Below are 20,394 nucleotides of genomic sequence, written 5' to 3' on the forward strand. Positions count from 1 at the left end.
TTATGGTATTGTTAATAAAAAACTGTAGATGTTTGTGAAGGAACCGACTAATATCTGGGAGTATCTTTCAGTTTTAGTGAGTGCTGTATTCAATAATAGTATAAGTACATAAAGAATATCAATCCTTGCAAAACAATTGTTTTCAATACATTCTTAACACAATGAGAAACACACAAATACTGTTAAAAAAGGCAAGAAGAATTTTTTTTAAATTAAAGTTATTTATTCATTTTTTTAGTAATTACATAAAGTAATAAAAAATAATTTTTACAAACTTATTAGTTTACACCATTTTAAAAACCAATATTTTCATCTATAAATACATTTTCTATTCAAATTTAATTTAGCAGTCATAGGTATTCCACAAAATCTATGTACATCAATAGAATAAGAAAAATGATAAAAAAGTAATTATAAAACTAATTAAATAACTAAACACATTTCACACTGAAGGGCTCACTTTAAATAAGTTGGCCTCAGTCCATGAAGGTTTTCTAGACACACACACACTCACCTAAACAGAAAAAATTGCTAAATATAAAATTACAATTAGGAATTGAAGAATAAAATAAAATTACAGATCATATAGCAGCAAATATGTAATAGACATACATAAATAAAACTAAGTGTATATAACATATAGAAAACATATAAGCACAAAAAAAGAATTAAATAATAATCAGACTTTATAATTCCAGCCTGTTTTTTAAAATATATTCTTCTAATCTGCTAGTTATACTGGTGATATATTTAATTTTATTCTACAGTACCAAAATTACTTACTGGTGTTTTGTTAAACAAGTTAAGTGAATGAAATTCAGTTCTGAATGAATTCCAAGCATATTTCATTTGTGTAAAATATACAATATATTTATTTTTTATATGATCTTAAAATTAAACCACAAATATAAAAAGGTCTATACTTTTTGTGAATTTCAAGGTTGAGTTTGATAAAGTACCTATGTGAGTTTATTTTTATGAATCTTATGAGTTGTAGGTATTTACTAAATTCATTAGCTTGTTATATATTTTGTACTATAAAAATTATTCTTGTGTTTCACAGATAACGGATATTTTGCATGTTTTTCAATTGTCAACATGAACAAAGCAGAGCCCTTGTTTTCTTCTTTTAGTTTTCTTACGTTTTAATAACTTTCATAATTTTCTAGATGATGGAGTTTGGAAATGAAACATTATTTTCAGAGCTCTTTATTGAAATCTCATTACCTTTACTAACTGGTAGTTAATAACGCAATCTTAGATGAAGTGCCTTTTAGTGCTAATACATTACTGTAACCTTAATGTGTGTTCAGGATTGATAACTGAACAGATTGTACTTCATTGTACACAAAAAGCAGATGACAGACTTGCAAGAAGATACTGGAGTGATAGAAAGATAAAAAGTGGTGAATATGTATAACTACTTAGAGATCATATTAACTTTTGGGCTGTCATTAAACAATACCAAAGTTTGGTTTAAACACATTCCAAATCGTTTCATTTATAAGTATGAAATACCTTTTCTTTTGCAAAATGGGAAGTTTTGAAATTAGCAAGATCTATAATTTATGGGGCTCGAGATCTGGAAATATAAGCCATATAAGGAATTAAAATATGTCCTAACAGTTTTTAAAAATTTGTTATGCATACTGATAAATACTCCAATGTATATAAATACATTTAGAAGCAAAATTTTTTTTATACACCTAAAAAGCTCCACTTGGATTACATAAGTTATTAATGTACCTCCTCATCCTTGGTACAACTAGCCAAACTGGTTGTAGACAGAAAAATTGGATGGTTTCATATTTGCTTTGAGTTAGCAAATAAAAGTACATGTTTGGTAAGGTAAGGCAGGTGTGGGATGACAGAAAAGGCCTTTGGAAGGGTCAGTTACAGAACCTCTTTGAAGTAGCAAACAATAATCAATATCATATCTTATACTTTAAGTTAAATTTTAACCTGGAAAAAAATATGTACATTAATGTAAAGGTATTAACCTAATACCTAACCTAAATTTATGTATTAATTTACGAGTCCTCCAAAAAAACAGCTGAATTTAAAAAAATAATATTTTTTTTATTTCTATAGTTAAAAGTTATTACAAAGTGGCAGTTTATTTAACATCATTTGTTTTCCTATATAAATATAATCATATGATGATCATCCTTTAAAAACAGTAGATCCTTTAAATATAGATTTCTTTAAAATTAAACAAATTATAAAAATAATAAATTAGATTTCTAATATGGCAGACCATCTAATAAACAATAAACATTCTATTTCAGATATTAACACAAATTTAGAAATATCAAAAATTAATAAAGATGACAAAAAATTAAATATAAACTACAACGACAAAAAATTAAATACATTATTAAACTACTACATATATAAATACAAAAAAAGAAATTTCAATTTCATAAACCATCAGACAGTGTTCGAGGGAGACAGTCTAAAAAACAGCAACAGATAACAACATTCATATAATAATACAAAATTTTCATTATATTATTACAGTACACACATTACACCTTGTAGATAGTTTATTTCAGTATTTTTTATTTTTAACATTTTTAATATGCAGTTTAATTAAATGAATTCAATCATGACTGAGGATGTGGGTTCCCACAAAAGTACTTTCATGACAGAATTAAGGTAAGATATGTCTTATCTCAATATTCTGCACTAGGTGGTTTATAATAACATAATTTAAAATACAGGTGTCCCAAAAAAATGTTTGAATGATTATACTTCAGTTTTTATTCACATATAATTATTATTTAAAATGCAAAATAATCAACATAAAATGTATAACTTTTCCTCCTACTGCAGATGTCATAATTATTAATGTTCTGGTCATTATCAGTGGTCTCTTGCAGATGTTCAAATTACCGTTCTGGTCAATACACTACTAAAAGTGCGCTATTGATTCACAAACTTCAACAAACATTTCATTTGATGTTGTGGTGCCTTCTTGCTCAATCATGGCTTTTAATTCTTCCAGTGTTGTCAGTTTTCTGGCATAGACTTTATCTTTAAGGTATCACCACAAGAAAAAGTTCAATGGCATCAGATCTGAGGAACAGGGAGAATATCCTATGGGACCTCTTTGTCAAAATTATCTGTTTGGAAGATTCTCATGTTTGCTCTTACATCACAATGATAGTGTGAACGTATTCTGTCCTCTTACAAATGAGATTCACCATCTTCTCAAAGTCCTCTCGAATGTGTAGTAAAACAGATTCTTGCAGTAAATTCAAGTAACTGGCACCAGTCACTATACAGTAAAAAAAAATTATTCAGTTAATCCTTTGCTTCAAATGCTGCACCAAACTGAAACTCCTGATGTTACATGGTATTTCTGCGTAACATGTGGATTTATGGTTGACCAGAAAGTGTAATTATGTCGATTAATTGTGCCATTTAATTTAACTGTAGCTTCATCAATCCAAACAATCTTCTCTGAAAACTGTGCATCCAAATTTGCAAAATTGTGCAAACATTTTTCCAAATACCTTTCATAAAATTGTTTTCTTCAGTCCACATCTTCATTGATAGCGTGCACCATTGTTAGAATGTAACAACTTTTCCATTTACAACGTCTTAAAATGCAATGATGGACAATGCAATGGATTTGCTGATGCCCATCTCAGTACTTGATTGTCTTACAGATCTTTTGGATATTTTGCAATAACTTTTCAGTACTCTTTCTTGGCTGATGAAGCTCATTGATGTTCTTGATCTTCTGGATCATTGAATATCCTGAACAGTTCCATTCATTTTAAACTTATCTTTTAAACAATTAATAGTAAGTCATCTTCCTGAAACTCCCTGCAATACTGGCTTTATACCTTTGCTACATTTTCATACTTCCAATAGCATTTTAAAATAAATTTTTTTTTCAAAAATTAAGTTTGGTCCAATCATTATTTCTATTAACTACACCCTGAAATGAAAGAAAAATCAGAACGTTATATCCCGTTAAGCAGTGAATACATTTTTTGGGACACTTGTAATAAAAGTTTGAACCTTCCCACTCCAATCTACAACATTCCATCTGCAAAAGTGCTGTATTACTGGCTTTACTTAAAACAGATTTTTATTTTTTTCTGAATTATCATTCCTTTGTTCCTAATGTGCTTGACCATTCTGTCACAGCATTTTGCAATTCTTCTCACATTTTTTACAGTGCCATGTCAATTGTATCATAGCTAACACAGACAGATCACAGCATACAATTTAATTTTTCCTTTCCTTGTTCTTTTATTACATGTTTTAATGATTCAGTTACCCGAAACAATGAATAACAGTGAGCTCAGGATGTTTCCTTGTTTTACACTTTCGGCCAACTTAAATTCTCTGGACATGTTTCCAACTATCCCAACTTCTCCTATGACATTAAAATGAATGCTTTTAATAAGTTTGATTAACATGGAAAATATTTCTATCTCTCTAAGGCAGACTATAAATGCTGTCAATATCAAATCCACATTAATTTCTTTCCCTCTAAGAAGGCAATTGTCAGCTGTATATCTAATGATAACAATGTTAACCTTCAAGCCTTACTCAATTAATTCTCGTAGTTGGTTTTCCAAGATCTAGGGGTACATTTTTGATAATGTAGATAACAAACTGATCATTCAAAAATAACCACATTTAATTATAATTCTTTCTGTGTGATAGGGATTGCAATATTCAACATTTCTTTCCCAATCAGTAGGTTTTACATTTAACCAAACTTCCTTTCACGTTACTTTTCCTGCACTGGGATAGGCTTCCCCTGCAGCCTATCCCAATTTCAATCTACACCACACAAAAGTTATCAAATTTTTGTTTTTATCCCAGTTATCTCATCATCTGTAGTTTAGCAAATAATTACTCCAAATGTTCCAATATCTTTCAATTCTTTAACAAAACCTTTAATTGTTTCTTTTGATTCTTTTGGTTTTTTTTTCTGATTTTACTTTTCAATTTTACCTATTTCACCTTCACATATTTTCCAGATTTTACTTTCAGGATTCTAACAGTTTGCTAAAACCTATGTAACACCTTGAAAGAATGTATTCTTTAATTTCTTTTCCAAACTCTCCTGATGACTCTAGTCTGACCAATTACATCCAGTGTTGCCTCAATTCTTCTATGTACAAATTCATTCCAGTCAACAATATCCCTAGATATAAAATATTTCTTCTTCTATGTACAAATTCAGTCCAGTCAACAACATTCCTAGATATAAAATATTTCTTCTAGACTTCTATTTTGTAACATTCTTTTGTAAATTTTATATTTCTCCAGCCTTGATCATGCTAATAAATGGTTCCCTTAAGCTTAATGGATTAAGTAAAACAGAACGCAAGTTTCACATGCAGCTGGTATTTCCTAATAATCTGGTATGTAGCACCCTTGATATAAAAAAGGAACAACTTACCAGCACTAAACAATTTCAGTTAACACATCCAATCACTGCTTCATGAAGTAATAAATTCTTGAACAATTCTGTTAAATTCTTCAGGAAAACGAAGATGTAAATTATGTTTACCTTGCTCAAACACATGATATCTGTAAAAGAACAAAAATTAAGGATTCAGTTAAATATATTAATATAAATTTACAATTTACAACACAAACTAAATAAAAATATTACTCAATATTTATTCATCAAAAAAGAGGTGATAAAAATGCCCACGACAATAATTTGTAATAATAATATCAGCATAAAAACTCATGCTATAACTTATGTATTTTGAGCTTCCTGAAGCTTTTTATAGAATTTTCATTTAAACAGTAGTCTCAATTTTTTTTAAAAACTCCATTCTGATAAAGTTGAAGGTTACCCAGATTTACTGATGAAATTAACTTTGAATTAAGGAGTTCAAGTTCAATGTACTAGTTTATAATTTATTTTTGGTTATTTATATTCTTCTGCTTCTTTTGAAACCTTTATAAATAAATTATCAGAAACTCCTCGTAGAATCCCAAATAAATTTAAAAATCAAAATATGATGATTTTAAATGTTAGCTATTAGAAGATTTTGATATGTGAGAAATGAATCATTAATTTAGTCTGAGCTATTAGGGCTAAGTGTTTATTTAACCTAACCAATAAGAATTACACATTAATGGTTTTTTTTTTTTTTTGTTTTTAGATGAAAAATGCTTTCATGCTATCATCGCCTGGATTAAAATAGTAACAAGAGGCTCCTTCTTGGACATTAAAATATTAGTAAAATAGTGTTAAAACTAAGATAATAATAGGAGTAAAATTGAAATAGTAAGAGGAACGCAACAATTAGGATAATGCATGTAATATGAATAACAAAATAATATCAAAGTTTGACAGGTTAAAACTTATTAATTATATTAATTTTTTTTAAATAACAATATCCGGTCTAGTACATTCTTGTCATTGGCTAGAATTTGCCGTGTATCCCTTGGCAATTTAAATTTGTGATATAAGGCCGCATAATGTACACATTTCACAAGGATGTGGTGCACAGTCAAGTAGCAGTTGCATCAGACCCACAATGGTGTGCTCTCCAATGACATCATATACCTGTCAGTAGTTTCAGTATGTCCTAATTGCAATCGGCACAAGACCACTTCCTCTCGGCAAATCTTTCTGCATGAAGAGTCCCATGGTAACACCATATCTTTGCATGTCAAAGTTTATTATCTGCTGCGGTCCAGTCACCTTGCCACCTTCTTCAAAGTGTATGTTTGATGTATTACTAAATATGGCCCAAATCTACATAATTTTTTTACTTTTCAGGTAATTTTTATTTTACTTTATTTATTTTTACTGATGACTCTCACTCGTAATTAAAACATTGCAAATGACTTTTAATTATTATTTTAAAGATTACATCAATCAATCAATCAATCTATTCAAAAGTATACATTTTACTACTATTACATATTAATAATTTATTCAGAATAAATTAAATTTAAAAAAAATTAGTTTACAAACATTACTTCATGATTACAATTTCTGTTTTTTCTAGACATAAATATTAATAAAAAAATGAAGAGAAGAAAATGTAAAATAATCTTACTTCATTGCCAACCTCATTCAAGCATCAGAAAACTGATAACATTCCAATCTTGCATTCTTATTTAGAATGATATAAAACGTGATGAATTAAAAATTAAATTCTCTTTTTATAAAACTTGGAAAAATAGATTAATTTTATTAAATTTGTATAACTAGCTAATTATAACCATTTTTGTATTTTAAACATTAACAAAATATGCAAGATCATACAGAAAACTAATACAATACGCACCAGTAAACTAAAAGTAAACAAATTAAACTTACACTAAAATTAAGTATACTAAACCAACACTGGGCAGGTCATGCACACCATCCTCATATTAGGAACACATTCATGACCTACATGTAAGAACAAAATTAAATTCTACAAATCAATTCATAGAAACAGGACACAGATACAAAGAAAAACATACTCGTATAGTATCTCAAAATTCTTGAGCTGAGTGTATTGAGATTTTGCTTAATGTTAAATATACTAATTTCCAGTGGCAAACTAAGTTAGAAAACACTAGGCATTGTAATACTGCGTGCTGCTGGCCAAGGCAGTAATAATTTTGGTCACATCATTGCTATTTAAAAACTCTATTAACAAAATTCTAAACTTCCAAGTTTGTCATTTTTTTCATACATGATTAGCAAGGAAAGGCAGGAAAAATTTTCATTTAAAAAAATAGGTAAGTAATTTAAAATTATAATGTATTAATTGGCTTAAACAGGGTCTAGCTAAACAATCAGATGGTTCTTAAGGTAGCAAATCAAAAATATAATATAATAAAATATTTTATTAACATACTTGAAGCATATATAATCACCACTTTCAATTGTATAACTTCAATTTTAATACTTACTTTACATATACACCTTGTTATCAAATGTTAACAAAATCGATTTTCTTAACAATTAACTCCAATGCAAGGAATTTGTTCGACAATTTCACATAACAAGTTGAAATAAGTAAACTTTATGATCTATACTCTTAAAAAATATTTTGGTCATATCATTCTAAAATTAGATGTCAAAACAAACTGTTACTCATTAATTATTAAGAGGCCTCCAGTGAACCTTCTGACTATCAGAAATTCAGCTTTTTCATACATCTGAAAGGTAAAAGTATGCTGCATTGAAAATTGTTTCATCAACAAAATTGACTTGGGTCTTTTTTTTGTACTGACAAACACATTTTTTTACTTCTTTCACTCACAGTTTGTTAATGGCATAAATGGAGATTCATATACACACCATCCTTCATTCACTACGATCAGAAATATCCAAAGTAGCGGTATGTGTCACATGATAGGACAGCTTGAATACTTGGGTAGGTCTCTTTTTTAAAGATGAGCCTTTTCCTCTTATTTTCAAATCAATGCATAATTTTCTGTCTACTGAGTAATAATATCACATCAAACAAAAATTTGCTTACACAAATTTACTAAGTTTCGATTATAGAATTAGTTGTTTTAAAATACACTTCCAAAATAAATGTGTAATGATGGTTCCACTGTTCCATTACAACTGATATGATAAAGTAAGATAAAGAAAGCTGTGGCTCCAACCTTACTCAGATAGGAAAGATGCACATTATGTTCTAATAAAACCTCACTTATTTCTTTAAATTAAGGGAATTAGCGAGTAAGGAATTAGTGGTCCCTGAGGTTAGTAAATATTTTTCTATAAGTGCCCACTCTTCAAAATGAAAATTTGTTTCTCTTGTAATGAAAAAAATATTTTTATAGAATAAAATTTTTTTGTGTTCTATTTTGAAAAATTATCAGAATAAGAGTATAATAGTTTACAAACAAATAATTTTTTTGACAATGATGATAATAAGTGAATTTTTTTAATAAGATTCAGGCAATTTAAAGGTTCATTCTGAAAAAAAGCAAATAAATTACTAAATAATACATACCTGCAATTTTTTATTTGTTCAATTAGATATTTAGGATGCTCCTCAGGAACCATCGGATCTTTAGCACCATGAATAACCAAAGTGGGACACTTAATATTAGGCAAAGCAGAACAGCATAGATCTCCTCCATTTTTTTCATAAATATCAACAAATGCATCGACCCAAGCTTCCCATGTTCTCTTAAAGTAATCTTCTCCATACAGAGCAACTAAAGGAGCACGCATTTTTTCAGACCATTTTGAAATATCTCTAATTCCTTTCAACAGAAACCATCAGTTATAAAAACAGGAATTAAACCTACAAAAAAAAAACTGTAAACATATTTAGACAATGAAAACTGCATGCTTTTCTCTTGAAATATATAAATAGAAATATTCAGCTAAGTCATTACATCATTGCCTTCCTTCTCACCGTAAGGTGATAACAGCAGACCAAACATCTTTAATGTTTCTGTGGTCTTACCACAACATTCCTTCCACTAGCTTAATACACATTGAACATGAAAGAATTCTATTAACTTGCACTCTTTTCATGTTAAGATTCTTCTTTCCTGTTCAGTTGCATTCTTTAATGCAACAAATTCTTAATTAACAACTTCTTAATTTAACAAAATTCTCTTCTTAAGTTATTATAAAGTCAACTTTCTTTGTTTAATATTCTAAAGCAATACATGAGAACTATTTATAAAATTAATCTTTGTTTGAGTAATAAAGTAAAAAAATGAACTGAAATAAAAATGCTACATACAAAAGTTACACATTTATATTATTTCTTAACACAGACCCTCCCCAAACTCAAGCAATTGTTATATCATGATATCATCTTGTCTATTCACTTTCCAAAGATTGGCAAGTTCATTATTGCTTTTCAAGTGATAAATAGCCAGCCAATACTTAATTTTATGTGCAAATGAAAATCAGACAGTTAAATGAGGGGTTAAATAAAAGGATGGTCAAAAATCTAACTTAAACATTTTTAGTACACCTTTAGTGCTAGTGGTGGTGTGAAGACATGCATTGTCATATAAAACTGTCCCCTTCTAGCAACATTCTGCCAACAAAATTTCTTTATTCTGATTTCTGCAGCAGAGTGGTAGTACGTCAGCCTTTAATCTTCAGGTTGTGAGTTCAAATCCTGGTCAGGCATGACATTTTTAATTTGCTATAAATTTTCATTTTAAAATTCCCATGGACAAGCTTCTTTATAAGCTTCTATGGTGAATTATATTCATCAGTCAGTCAAAAAATTCCTTTTCGGTTCCAAAACACAGCCATAATTTTTTTTGTTCAAATTTATCTGTTTGAAATCTTTGGGATTGTTCAGCAAGTGTGTGTAAATCTACTGTTTGAGTTGTTCTTTTGTCTCAATATTGATGGACCGAATCCATGTCTCATCCCCAATAAAATACTACTAAGAAATTCACTTATTTATTCTGGTATGCTGAAGAAAAGTCAGAGTCATTCCCATTATACAAAACACAGTATATACAAAAATTCAATCTATCAGAAATAATTTCAAAAAGAGTGGACCTTAAGATTTAAAGAAAACTTTCACCAAGTTTAGTAATTTTGAAGGGCAAATTCATGAACAGCATATTCAATTTTTTTCAACATGTTTATCAGTCACAATGGAATGTTGCCCTTTTTCTTCATCATTGTGCACATTACTTCACTCTTCCCTGAATTTCCTGCACCATTCTCTCACAGAACCAATACTCATTGAATTATTACTGTAAATTATGCACAGTTGGTGGTGGATCTTGGCAGCAGATGTTCCTTGGCAGCAGAAGGAAAAAAAAAGACACTACAACCTCACAACACAGGAGCCACAACAGTCACTTCGACCACGTTCTATTAGAGTGGTACAGATTGAAATGGTGACTGAATATGTGATGATATTTAAGCTTACTGCACATGCACTATGCTGGTTTGGAAATAGGTTAGTTTGTAGGGCCTCAGCAATGGCTAATTTTTAAATAGCTAATTTTTAAATAGACACAATATGAGACAAAATACAAAGAACAAATTACTGTGATCAGGTTCAAATAATATTACGGTGTTGATTTCAGAGAACAGGCACAACAAAGGAGACAAAACTTAGGTACTTGGTTCTTTATATCCCCCTATTAACTAAATATATAAACTAAAATATTTTTACAGCCTTTCATGGCCAAATTGTTATAAAAGGTTAACAGTGATGGTACTGCACTGTTAAGAGTTCTGATGCCTAATATTTAACAGCTTATGTCAGTGTTTCTCAACACTGACCTGCCTATGGGGTCCATCCCCCTACGGAGGTGCAGCAACAACAAATGGAGGAGTGCAAGCTTATTGAAAAGAAAATATTAAAAAAATTGATTAATTTACTGAAAGGAAAGAAAAACAAAATACATTCTGATATAATAAATATTAAAATACGCATTTACACTGATATAATTCACAGTCGTGTGTTTGCAGCTCAAACAGGATATTGAGAGATTGACAATAGTACAGGCAATTTGTCATCAAAATAGTCTGTATCTGAAAATCCTTACCTACCGATTGATCTTTTGTCCATGCGTTAGGGGTGATGAGGGAAGCTTACCTCCAGATTTGTAACATCCCCCTCCAATAGAATTTTGAAAAACTCAAAACGTTATTGAAATGCATTTTTCTCTGTATGCATTTTGGAGAAAAGTTTTTCAAACAAAAAATGTAGAGGAGATTCTCCTCTACAAATAATGTCTTTGAAGTTATGCCGTACAATTTGAAATTGAAATACTAGGTGGCACTGAAGTTGTAAAAAACGTGTTTTTTCGGTTTTTCACTGGAAAATATTGTTTTTCATCTGTATTGCATTTGGAAAAGTTGTTAATCTCAAAAAAAACAGACAACTTTTATTCAAACAATTTTCTTGTATGACTTAGCATTCCAGAGTTATAGCGGTACAATGGCAACGCAGCGGTCCTATTGTTACTGTAGCCAGGGAGATTGGCATTGTTCAGCGACTAGACTGGTTTCGAACACATGCCCAATTCACAGGTCAATAATCTTAATAGTAACATTTTCGCACTTTCAGCTACAGCTCCAAAACTGTATATATTTATTAGTATATAATATTAGTATATAAATTATTATATACTAATAAAATAAAATATATTAATTTATGTATAGTCTTTCCAAAAAGCTTAGTGAATGTCTCAGAAAAAAATGAGCTTCATTTGGGAAAATGATGTAATAAAAGTACTGTACAATTAACAAAATATTAATGAATAAATATAAAATCAGCAATTCAATTTTACATTAGTTAAATGTATAAGATTATAAGCTTTATATATATATATATATTACATATTCTCGGGTTAGGTCATCTAATAGCGCAAATAAATCTCAGTAAACAATGGTGTATTATTTTAATTAAGTACATTAAACAAAAATCCTGAATATGACATTTCATAACTTCAACATCAGAGTACCATTTAACTACTTACCACTACACCAGAAATAGTAATAATAACAATAATAATACTGGGATAAAATTTTTATTTAAGTTCACACCTTGATATATTTTAATGTCATCCACTGTAACAAGAGCATTAGCACCCCATACAATCAACTTATCAACCTCTTTTGGATATTTCGCAGCTAAAATCATTGCTGTAATGCCTCCATCACTCCAACCTAACAGAGAATACTTTTCAAAGTTCAAAACCTGAAATATATAAGTAAATTAAACAAATTTAATTAAACTGAATTTTAATTATAATAAACTTAATTTTATTCACCCATAATGAAAGAGTATGTAAAATTCAATGAAAAACTATATATAAAGCAGTAATGAAATAGAAGATTCAAGCCTATCAGCATATCCAAATGAATGAAGAAGTTTTATGTACTGAAATAGGATTGCAAAGCAATTTATTAATTTAAAGCTGATTTACTAAGATGTTTGGTAGAGGAACAAGAGGTTATTATTTAAAAAATGTCTTGCAGCAGATCATTAAACAAATTGTATTAAAAACATTTGCAAGTAGTAGCATACAAACAGAATAACAACAAGGGACATCCACAACAGAAGAAAAGATTAAATGTATGGGTGTAAAAAAGAATCGTTAAGAGAAATTAACTAATATATATATATATATATATGTAAAACATATTGACTACTGTGCTAATGAAATTTAAACCACCAAAACATGGTAAATAGGTAAAATAAACATACCATATTAATTCCAAAAATTCAACGAATATGCAAATTCTGCAGTCTAGTACTGGAATATTTTTCTATTCCAGTACAAATTTGTATATTCTTCCATAATAACTTTAAAATTATAAAATAGTAACATTTTCAACAAATTCAAAAATTATAAAAACAGTTTATTTTAATGTAATTATAGTATTAAATACCAACTGAAGATGCGGAATGCTGTGACAATCATTTCTTGGAATTAATATGATAAGATGCGAATGCTACAAGTGACATTCCCATCGGTGTATTACTAATTAATGAACTCAAAACAAAACAGATCTCACAGAGTCTTAAGCAAGACTGAAAATAGGTAACTAATAAAGGAATTGAACTACCTACCCGTAGAAGGTAAAAGTGAGTTCAACACACAACATGAAACATAAAAATAAACAAAAACATAAAAACTTTTTCAGGACATCTACAAAAAAAAAAAAAAAATAAAGAAAAAGTGTTACATTCATGGCTATCAATCAATTCTTCACAATGAGTTCAACATTTCCTCCAAGCCTATGAATCTAATTCATGTTCAACAGTGGTAATTTCATCAACTGTTACTAATTGTTAGTTAAACCCAATAAAAATCATCTGTACTCACATAAAAGTCTTTTTTATATAGTTGTTATGTTGTTTGATGAGATTCAGTATTATGACATATTTTCAACTTCATTTTTTATATTGAATCTCTTCAAGAATTTTATTATTGAAACTGGGATAACAATTTTAATGTTTTGTTTGACTTCATAAACACGCTTTTATGTAGCTGTATAATTAAGAAAAACAAAAGTTCACAGGTTGCATAATAGATTTCATGCATGAGGAAAAAACAAAATTTTAATTTTCACATAAATCACTTATTACAGGAGGTTAAGGGCACTAATTAAAAGCAACAAAAACTTAATTTAAAGTTACTATGTTTCCAACAACATTTTTACTTGTGGATAAAAATAAGTTTTATAAACCAGTCTTCAAGAAACTTTTTTCAATTTGGCCTTTTTAGAGCAACGTCAAGAAAAATGATGACCTTACCAAATAAAAGATGTTCCATAGTGTTGCTGAGATCATAAAAAATTGCAATAACTATAATGTGTAAACTCATAAAACATGTTAAACACAAAATCATGTTAAGTAAAGGATAAAAGAGAATACTCAACTTATATAAAGAATAAAGAATCTTGTAAATTACTTTCTTTCTTATCGTTATAGATACTTCTCGTATATATCTTAATACACATATCTATGTTTATATATTTTAATGAAGCTAAACCTTATGTGTCTATACAGGAATAGTTCCCTAACCCCCTTTTAATGCTATGCAATGATAAATTCATTAGCTGACTGGTTTTTTATCTGTTAGTGTGCTTATATACAAATATCACAAAGAAACAGAAAGAATTTCAGGGCATGTTTTCCAAGTGAAAATAAAGAAAAGTTGTTCATATAAACATGGGTGTAAGAACACTTTGTTTTTGAGTTATAGCTTGCAAAATATTTCACCTCATATCTGCTCAAAGGTTAAAATGATGCCATATTGAAATTTCTGAAATACAAAAATATTAAAATCTAATAAATACATAGATAAACTTATGATTTTGTATAAGTTGACCTGAAAAATTGGATAAAGCAGGTCTCACAACTATATTTATAGTAATCTGAGGAAATTATTGTAAAAAAAATTATTGTAATAAAAAAAATTGGTATCATATACAATTTTTTTAAATTTTTTTTAGGTTTGACATTAATAAATGTTGTTTAACTGGAGTAAACAAATAAAATGTTGCATTAAAATTTATAGAGAATTTAATTCTGAGGAAATCTATATAGATAATGGTGAGTGGCGAGTGAAATAAAGAAAAGTTTAATTAGTTTTAAAATAAATCATATTATCATTAATACATTAAATATACTTTGAGAGAAAGTAACTCAGATTGAAGTTTTTTGTACTGCATATATTTTACATGCATCAAAGTCATTAGAAAAACTGGAGCATTAATACAAACAACAAATCACTGTGTCCACCTTTCCTGTCTTAAAATAATGTATTACCACTGTCTCTAGACAGATGGAGATTTTAATAAAAGTCCATCTGAGACTTTTATTAAAAAGTCTCAGATGAGACTTTTTAAGACTGAATAAATACTAGATTTATTCAGTCTTTTTGAGAATCAAATACATTATTAATAGAGTTACTGCTCACATAAAGAATTCACTAACTCATAACAAAATTTATTATACATAATCAGAAGTAAACATGTAGTAAAACTAAAATTATATTAATGTGTTAATATTCTGCTATTTGGAACAAATTTATTTCTACCAGCTGAAAATTTTATGTCTATTCAGTTATACAAGTTTTATTTGATAAAAAAAATATATTCACATAAAACAAAAATAATGTTAAAAAATTCAGCAAACAGCTAGGACTATGGAAATGCAAGACATTGAACAACAATCAAATAAGTGGGTACCTTCATTAATCTTGCAGCAAAATCAGCATCTTTCTGGAAAAATCCTGAAGAAAAGTCTCTATCTGGTGGACGGCTTTTACCATACCCAGGTGGATCCCAGACAACCACAGTCAACTTACTTTTATCAAAATGTTCAATTTGGGGTTTAAAATCACTCCAGATTGAACCTGTTAAAAAAATGTTTCACTATCAATAAAAATTACTTATTTACTTGTTAATTACATGTTTTTAATAATAATTTTCGATTAATTTTACACCTTAAACCACCATATTTTTATAATTTCTCCTTGGGGCCAGAAGACCTGCTTTTTTTACAAATACAGCCCTAAGCAAAAATCAAGGGGAATTTACTCCTGTACTTCCTCCATCATCTTTATATGGATAATCCTGAGCAATACTGCATGCCATGCCTGTTCGATCTGTAACATAGACCTCATGATAATAACTGTGGTAAGCATTCCCAATTCTCAGGTATACTTCCCTGTGCTACAAGAACCGATCGCACTCAAATACTGTCTGTTCTGCATTGTTCTCCCTTCTGCAGTAGTCACACTGTGGAGATTCTCAATGCCTGTGCACACAGATATGCTTTAAAGCAACTGCAACCATTAAGGAATCGGATCAGCTTATGCTTACAGTCCAGCCACCTCTGGAGGTCCGAGATCAGTCTGTAGCTCTATCTACCGTTCGATGATAGATCCCAACATATCTTCATATAGTCTTCAAAGCTGTTTTTAAAACTATTTATACCTTTTTTAATAGTCTTTTATAAAAGCTTTAGTAAAAATTTTCACCCTAATAATTATTTTTTTTATTTTCCGCCTCTAGTAATTTTATAATTTAGCTTCTTAACTTTTTATCTTCTTATATAACATTACAGTAATGTCTAACCACATTTAAAAATCTATTCCTTAAGTGCTTCCTAATGTAAACAGATTCCTTGAATCTATTCCTAATGTGCTATAAAGGATTAAACAGTTCTCTTCATAAAGAAACAAATTTAAATAATTTATATTACTTTTAAAATTCCTTTCTATACCTCAATCTATGGCCATTTTTATCTGACAAGTTCATTATGTAAACACAGTGTTAACATAACTGTTAACTGTGTAACTTCAATTCCTAATAAACCACTTATATTATCCATAATTATTCAGGAAATCCAAGTAATTTTTATAAACTCAAATACAGAACTTTAATTCTATGTTAAAAGTTTTTAACTCTAATCTTTACACTACATCTACTTTTTACTAACTGTTAAAAAGGTTTAGTATCTTATATCAAAAAACTCTAGTTCCTGAGTTTTCTCTTATATGAAAGGTCATTAATTTAAAATACTATTCAAAGTTGAGGCTATAGGTTTATTCAAAGAATCATCAAAAGTGTTCCAGGTCAAACCTTAGACCATTACTCTTTAATATCTAACGATATCATTGATTTCAACATCTGCTTGCACAGCAATAATATAGACTTCACTGATATAAAAATTTGGCATAATATATCAAAAGTTATTATGGTTCAAATATGTAACAAGAAATGATTGGTTCATGAAATGGTAATCACAGTTAAAATGGTTACTACTGACTACTCAAAAAAACAAACATATTGTTATATATATATAAAATACCAGATTCAACCATTAATAGAAACAAATACTGTATCCTAAAGATTACAAACGATCCTAACTTGTTATTTATAAGGATGCTGAATTGATAATTAAACTAGGACTGAAGAAATAGATTTATTATAATTTCAGTGATATAAGAAGTTACAAAACTTTTCTTACACTAATTAGAAATTACATTAAATCTATGAGTGTTATTTTAAATAGAGATCAAGTATATATTGCTACCATGAGTGAAAGTGTTCAAAACGATCATATCATGGTTGAGGTGTAAATTTAGAGATCTAGGTTAGAGGGCTAGAGATTTCTAGGTGTTTCTAGGAAGTAGAAATTGCAATCAATTTGCAATCGTTTAGAGATAAAAAAATAACCATTAATGATATTTTATTTTTTCACTCACTTTTAGTTGGAAATTCACTGATTTCTGGAGAAATATCTTTAAGGGCAACTGAACATAGGGTTCAAAATTTTGTTGTGGGCTCAGGGTTGGGTCGCTAGCACATTAAGAGAATTCTATAAAAAAAAAAGTGCATCTGTAATACTTTATAATTTAAAGTGCATACTTTATAATTAAAAGATTCAGTATTCGTTTAAAAAAAAAAAAAAGTTATCCATTCTTAACCAGAATCTAAAGCAGAACTTTATCCATATTATACTACCTAGTCATTTTCTTGAAATGTTATGTTATTTCAAAAGTATTTTATTTTCACAATTATTTTTTTTATCTTATTTTATGTTAACTTTTCTGTTGCCTTAATATTTTATTTTAATCCTTTCTTATAAATTTTATTTTATGTGAATTTTTAATTAATCCATTTTAATAATTTTATTATTAATATTAATTTTTTTGTTGGATCCTTTAAGTCTACTACAATTTACATTTTTAAGTTAAGTTGCAACATACCTTAATATTATTTTATTTAATTAATTAATTTTTTTTAGGATCTATCTTCAAGATTATTCATCAAACCCAAGCTCTTTCTAACCGGTAGTACTTCTATCCTCAGCTTAGAATAATAAGGGTTGCATATAAGGGGAACGATGAGAGGAAATTCCTAAAAATATTTTCATACACTTAATTGTAAAATTATAAATATAAAACCATGTTACAGTTAATTAACACAAGGACTAATGACCACAGTAGTCAATGTCCCTAAAACTTAAAAGAAAAGAATAATAATTTTGGGAATGGATTCACACCACTTTTAGAGCTGATGATGTGGCAGCCAGGATTCAAGTAACTGTAAGTGTAACGGAGACCCTTTTGCTGTCCTTGCCCCCCACAAAATTGCAAGCATGTAGCTAAAGTGCCCATGTATGCCCTTAAAGCTTCAATGTGTAGGGGCCCTGGAGTCAGTGCAGAGATTGCGCATCCGCTCTGTGCCAGGACATATGCTGGTTCCACTGGAGTACACAGCCGGACCTTCAGCATTGGTAACCCCGGTGTAGGGGTATACCCCAGCAGCCACTCTTGCTACAGAATGGATTAAAAAACATGCAATTTGAACAACCTAATGTGGCAGAGGGTTCACGTAAATACCCTGTTTAGAACCAGCTGTGTCGCCAGAGGCAAAGGGGAAGAAGAGTTCTGCGACCAAAAGAATTCATAGTGATGCAAAAAGTCTACAGAGATCTGTTATCAAGAGTTATTCACCAAAACACAAATAACTGGTGATTACTAAGGAAGACAGAAATTTTGTGAGAGTAAGCCCTTTCCTTACTGATTGTGAGATAGTGAATTGTACTGAAGGTCCAGTAAAAGAAATAAGAAAAACTTTCAATGGGCTGTATGTCAAAACGACCAATGAAATTTGAAATTCAATCAACGAAGAAAACTTTGGGGCTAAAGAAAATTGGAGAGCTTGCTGTACGAGTTGATCCTCAAAACACCCTCAATTACTCAAAGGGTGTGTCATCTGTCAGGATCTCCTCAATTGTTTGGAACAGGAGATTGTGGAGGAGTTGTCACCACAGGAAATAATAGAGTACTGAAGTACTGAAGGCTGAATGTGAAAAGGAATGGTGAAGTTCTACCTTCTGCCACTCATGTTTTCACATTTAACAGACTGACCCTGCTGGAGAAAGTGCATGTATAAGTCCATGCTATTTGTATGTATGGGCTTTTGTGCTACAACGTATGAGATGCTTTAGGTGTCAACATTTTCACCACAGAGCAGCTTGATATGAAAGACCACATTGACCAAGAACAAAAGCACATCTGACCAGAGCAAGACAGATAATAAACTAGAAGTTCAGATTTGTCTACCTAACCAGTAAGATGAGCCTGTGAAGAGTGATTGTTTTAGATCCCTAAGGAAACTCTGAAGCCTTGTACGTCTGAGGTGGTTGCATCAAAACCACAGAGGCAACCTAAAATCACACAGGGAGGGCTAGTTTCCTACCTGACCGAGGCAGTGATAGGTGCGATTCCTGTCACGAGAGGGGGGATCTCCCCAGTTCCCGCCTCTCAATTAGCACTTAGACCAGGTGCTGAGGCGTGCCCGTCACTGTTCGCCGCTTCAATGGTCTCCAACTCAGAGGCTAAGAGCTATACAAGTAATGATATTCTTATCAAACACGAAGCTGTTTGAAGAATGTAGAAGAGGAAAAAAGGATGGGCAAAAGGCAAACCAAGATATAACTCCTTAAAATAAATGAATCAATTCTTCAATGGAATATCAATGGATGTTTGCCAAATATACACGAGCTCCAATCCTTGATACATGATGTAGACCCAATTTGTATATGTCAGCAAGAAACACATTTCTGCAGAGATGAAAATCTCAACTTAAGAAGATATAATAGTTATCGCGAGACCAACCGCCAAATATAAGAATTAGACGTGGAGAAGCCATATAACATCGACTAGAGCTACCACAGAAGCAGTTGGAATAAACACAAATCTGTAAACAATTGCAATCAAAATGAAGTACCCGCTTTAGATTACTATCTGCAGCATATATTTACCAAATTTTGATTGCAAAAAGGATTACACAATATGATTAATTGTTCAGCTTCCCCTACCCGTACTACTAGTGGGTGATTCCAATGCACACAATCCTATTTGGGGTCAATCCTATTGAGTATCTACCCAGGGAAAAGAATTGCAAAAGTTCCT

At 29.9% G+C, this 20,394-nt stretch overlaps 1 protein-coding gene across 2 annotated transcripts in view; it reads right to left on the reverse strand.

Moving 5' to 3' along the window:
• Positions 1-216: 216 nt before the first annotated feature.
• LOC142330138 (serine hydrolase BPHL-like) overlaps positions 217-20,394 on the reverse strand; it is a 31,125-nt gene continuing 10,947 nt past the window's right edge. The window contains exons 3-7 of one of the 2 annotated variants that reach the window (XM_075375240.1): positions 15,653-15,819; positions 12,497-12,650; positions 8,961-9,216; positions 5,432-5,562; positions 217-514 (exon numbers count right to left, since the gene is read on the reverse strand). In XM_075375240.1, the coding sequence (XP_075231355.1) occupies positions 5,472-5,562; positions 8,961-9,216; positions 12,497-12,650; positions 15,653-15,819 (668 nt within the window). In that variant the 3' untranslated portion in view covers positions 217-514; positions 5,432-5,471. The remainder of the gene's footprint in view (positions 515-5,431; positions 5,563-8,960; positions 9,217-12,496; positions 12,651-15,652; positions 15,820-20,394) is intronic. The other variant, XM_075375235.1, reaches the window with a different exon arrangement.

The sequence above is a fragment of the Lycorma delicatula genome, chromosome 1 (genome assembly GCF_047948215.1).
Source record: "Lycorma delicatula isolate Av1 chromosome 1, ASM4794821v1, whole genome shotgun sequence".
Classification (NCBI taxonomy): Eukaryota; Metazoa; Arthropoda; class Insecta; order Hemiptera; family Fulgoridae; genus Lycorma; species Lycorma delicatula.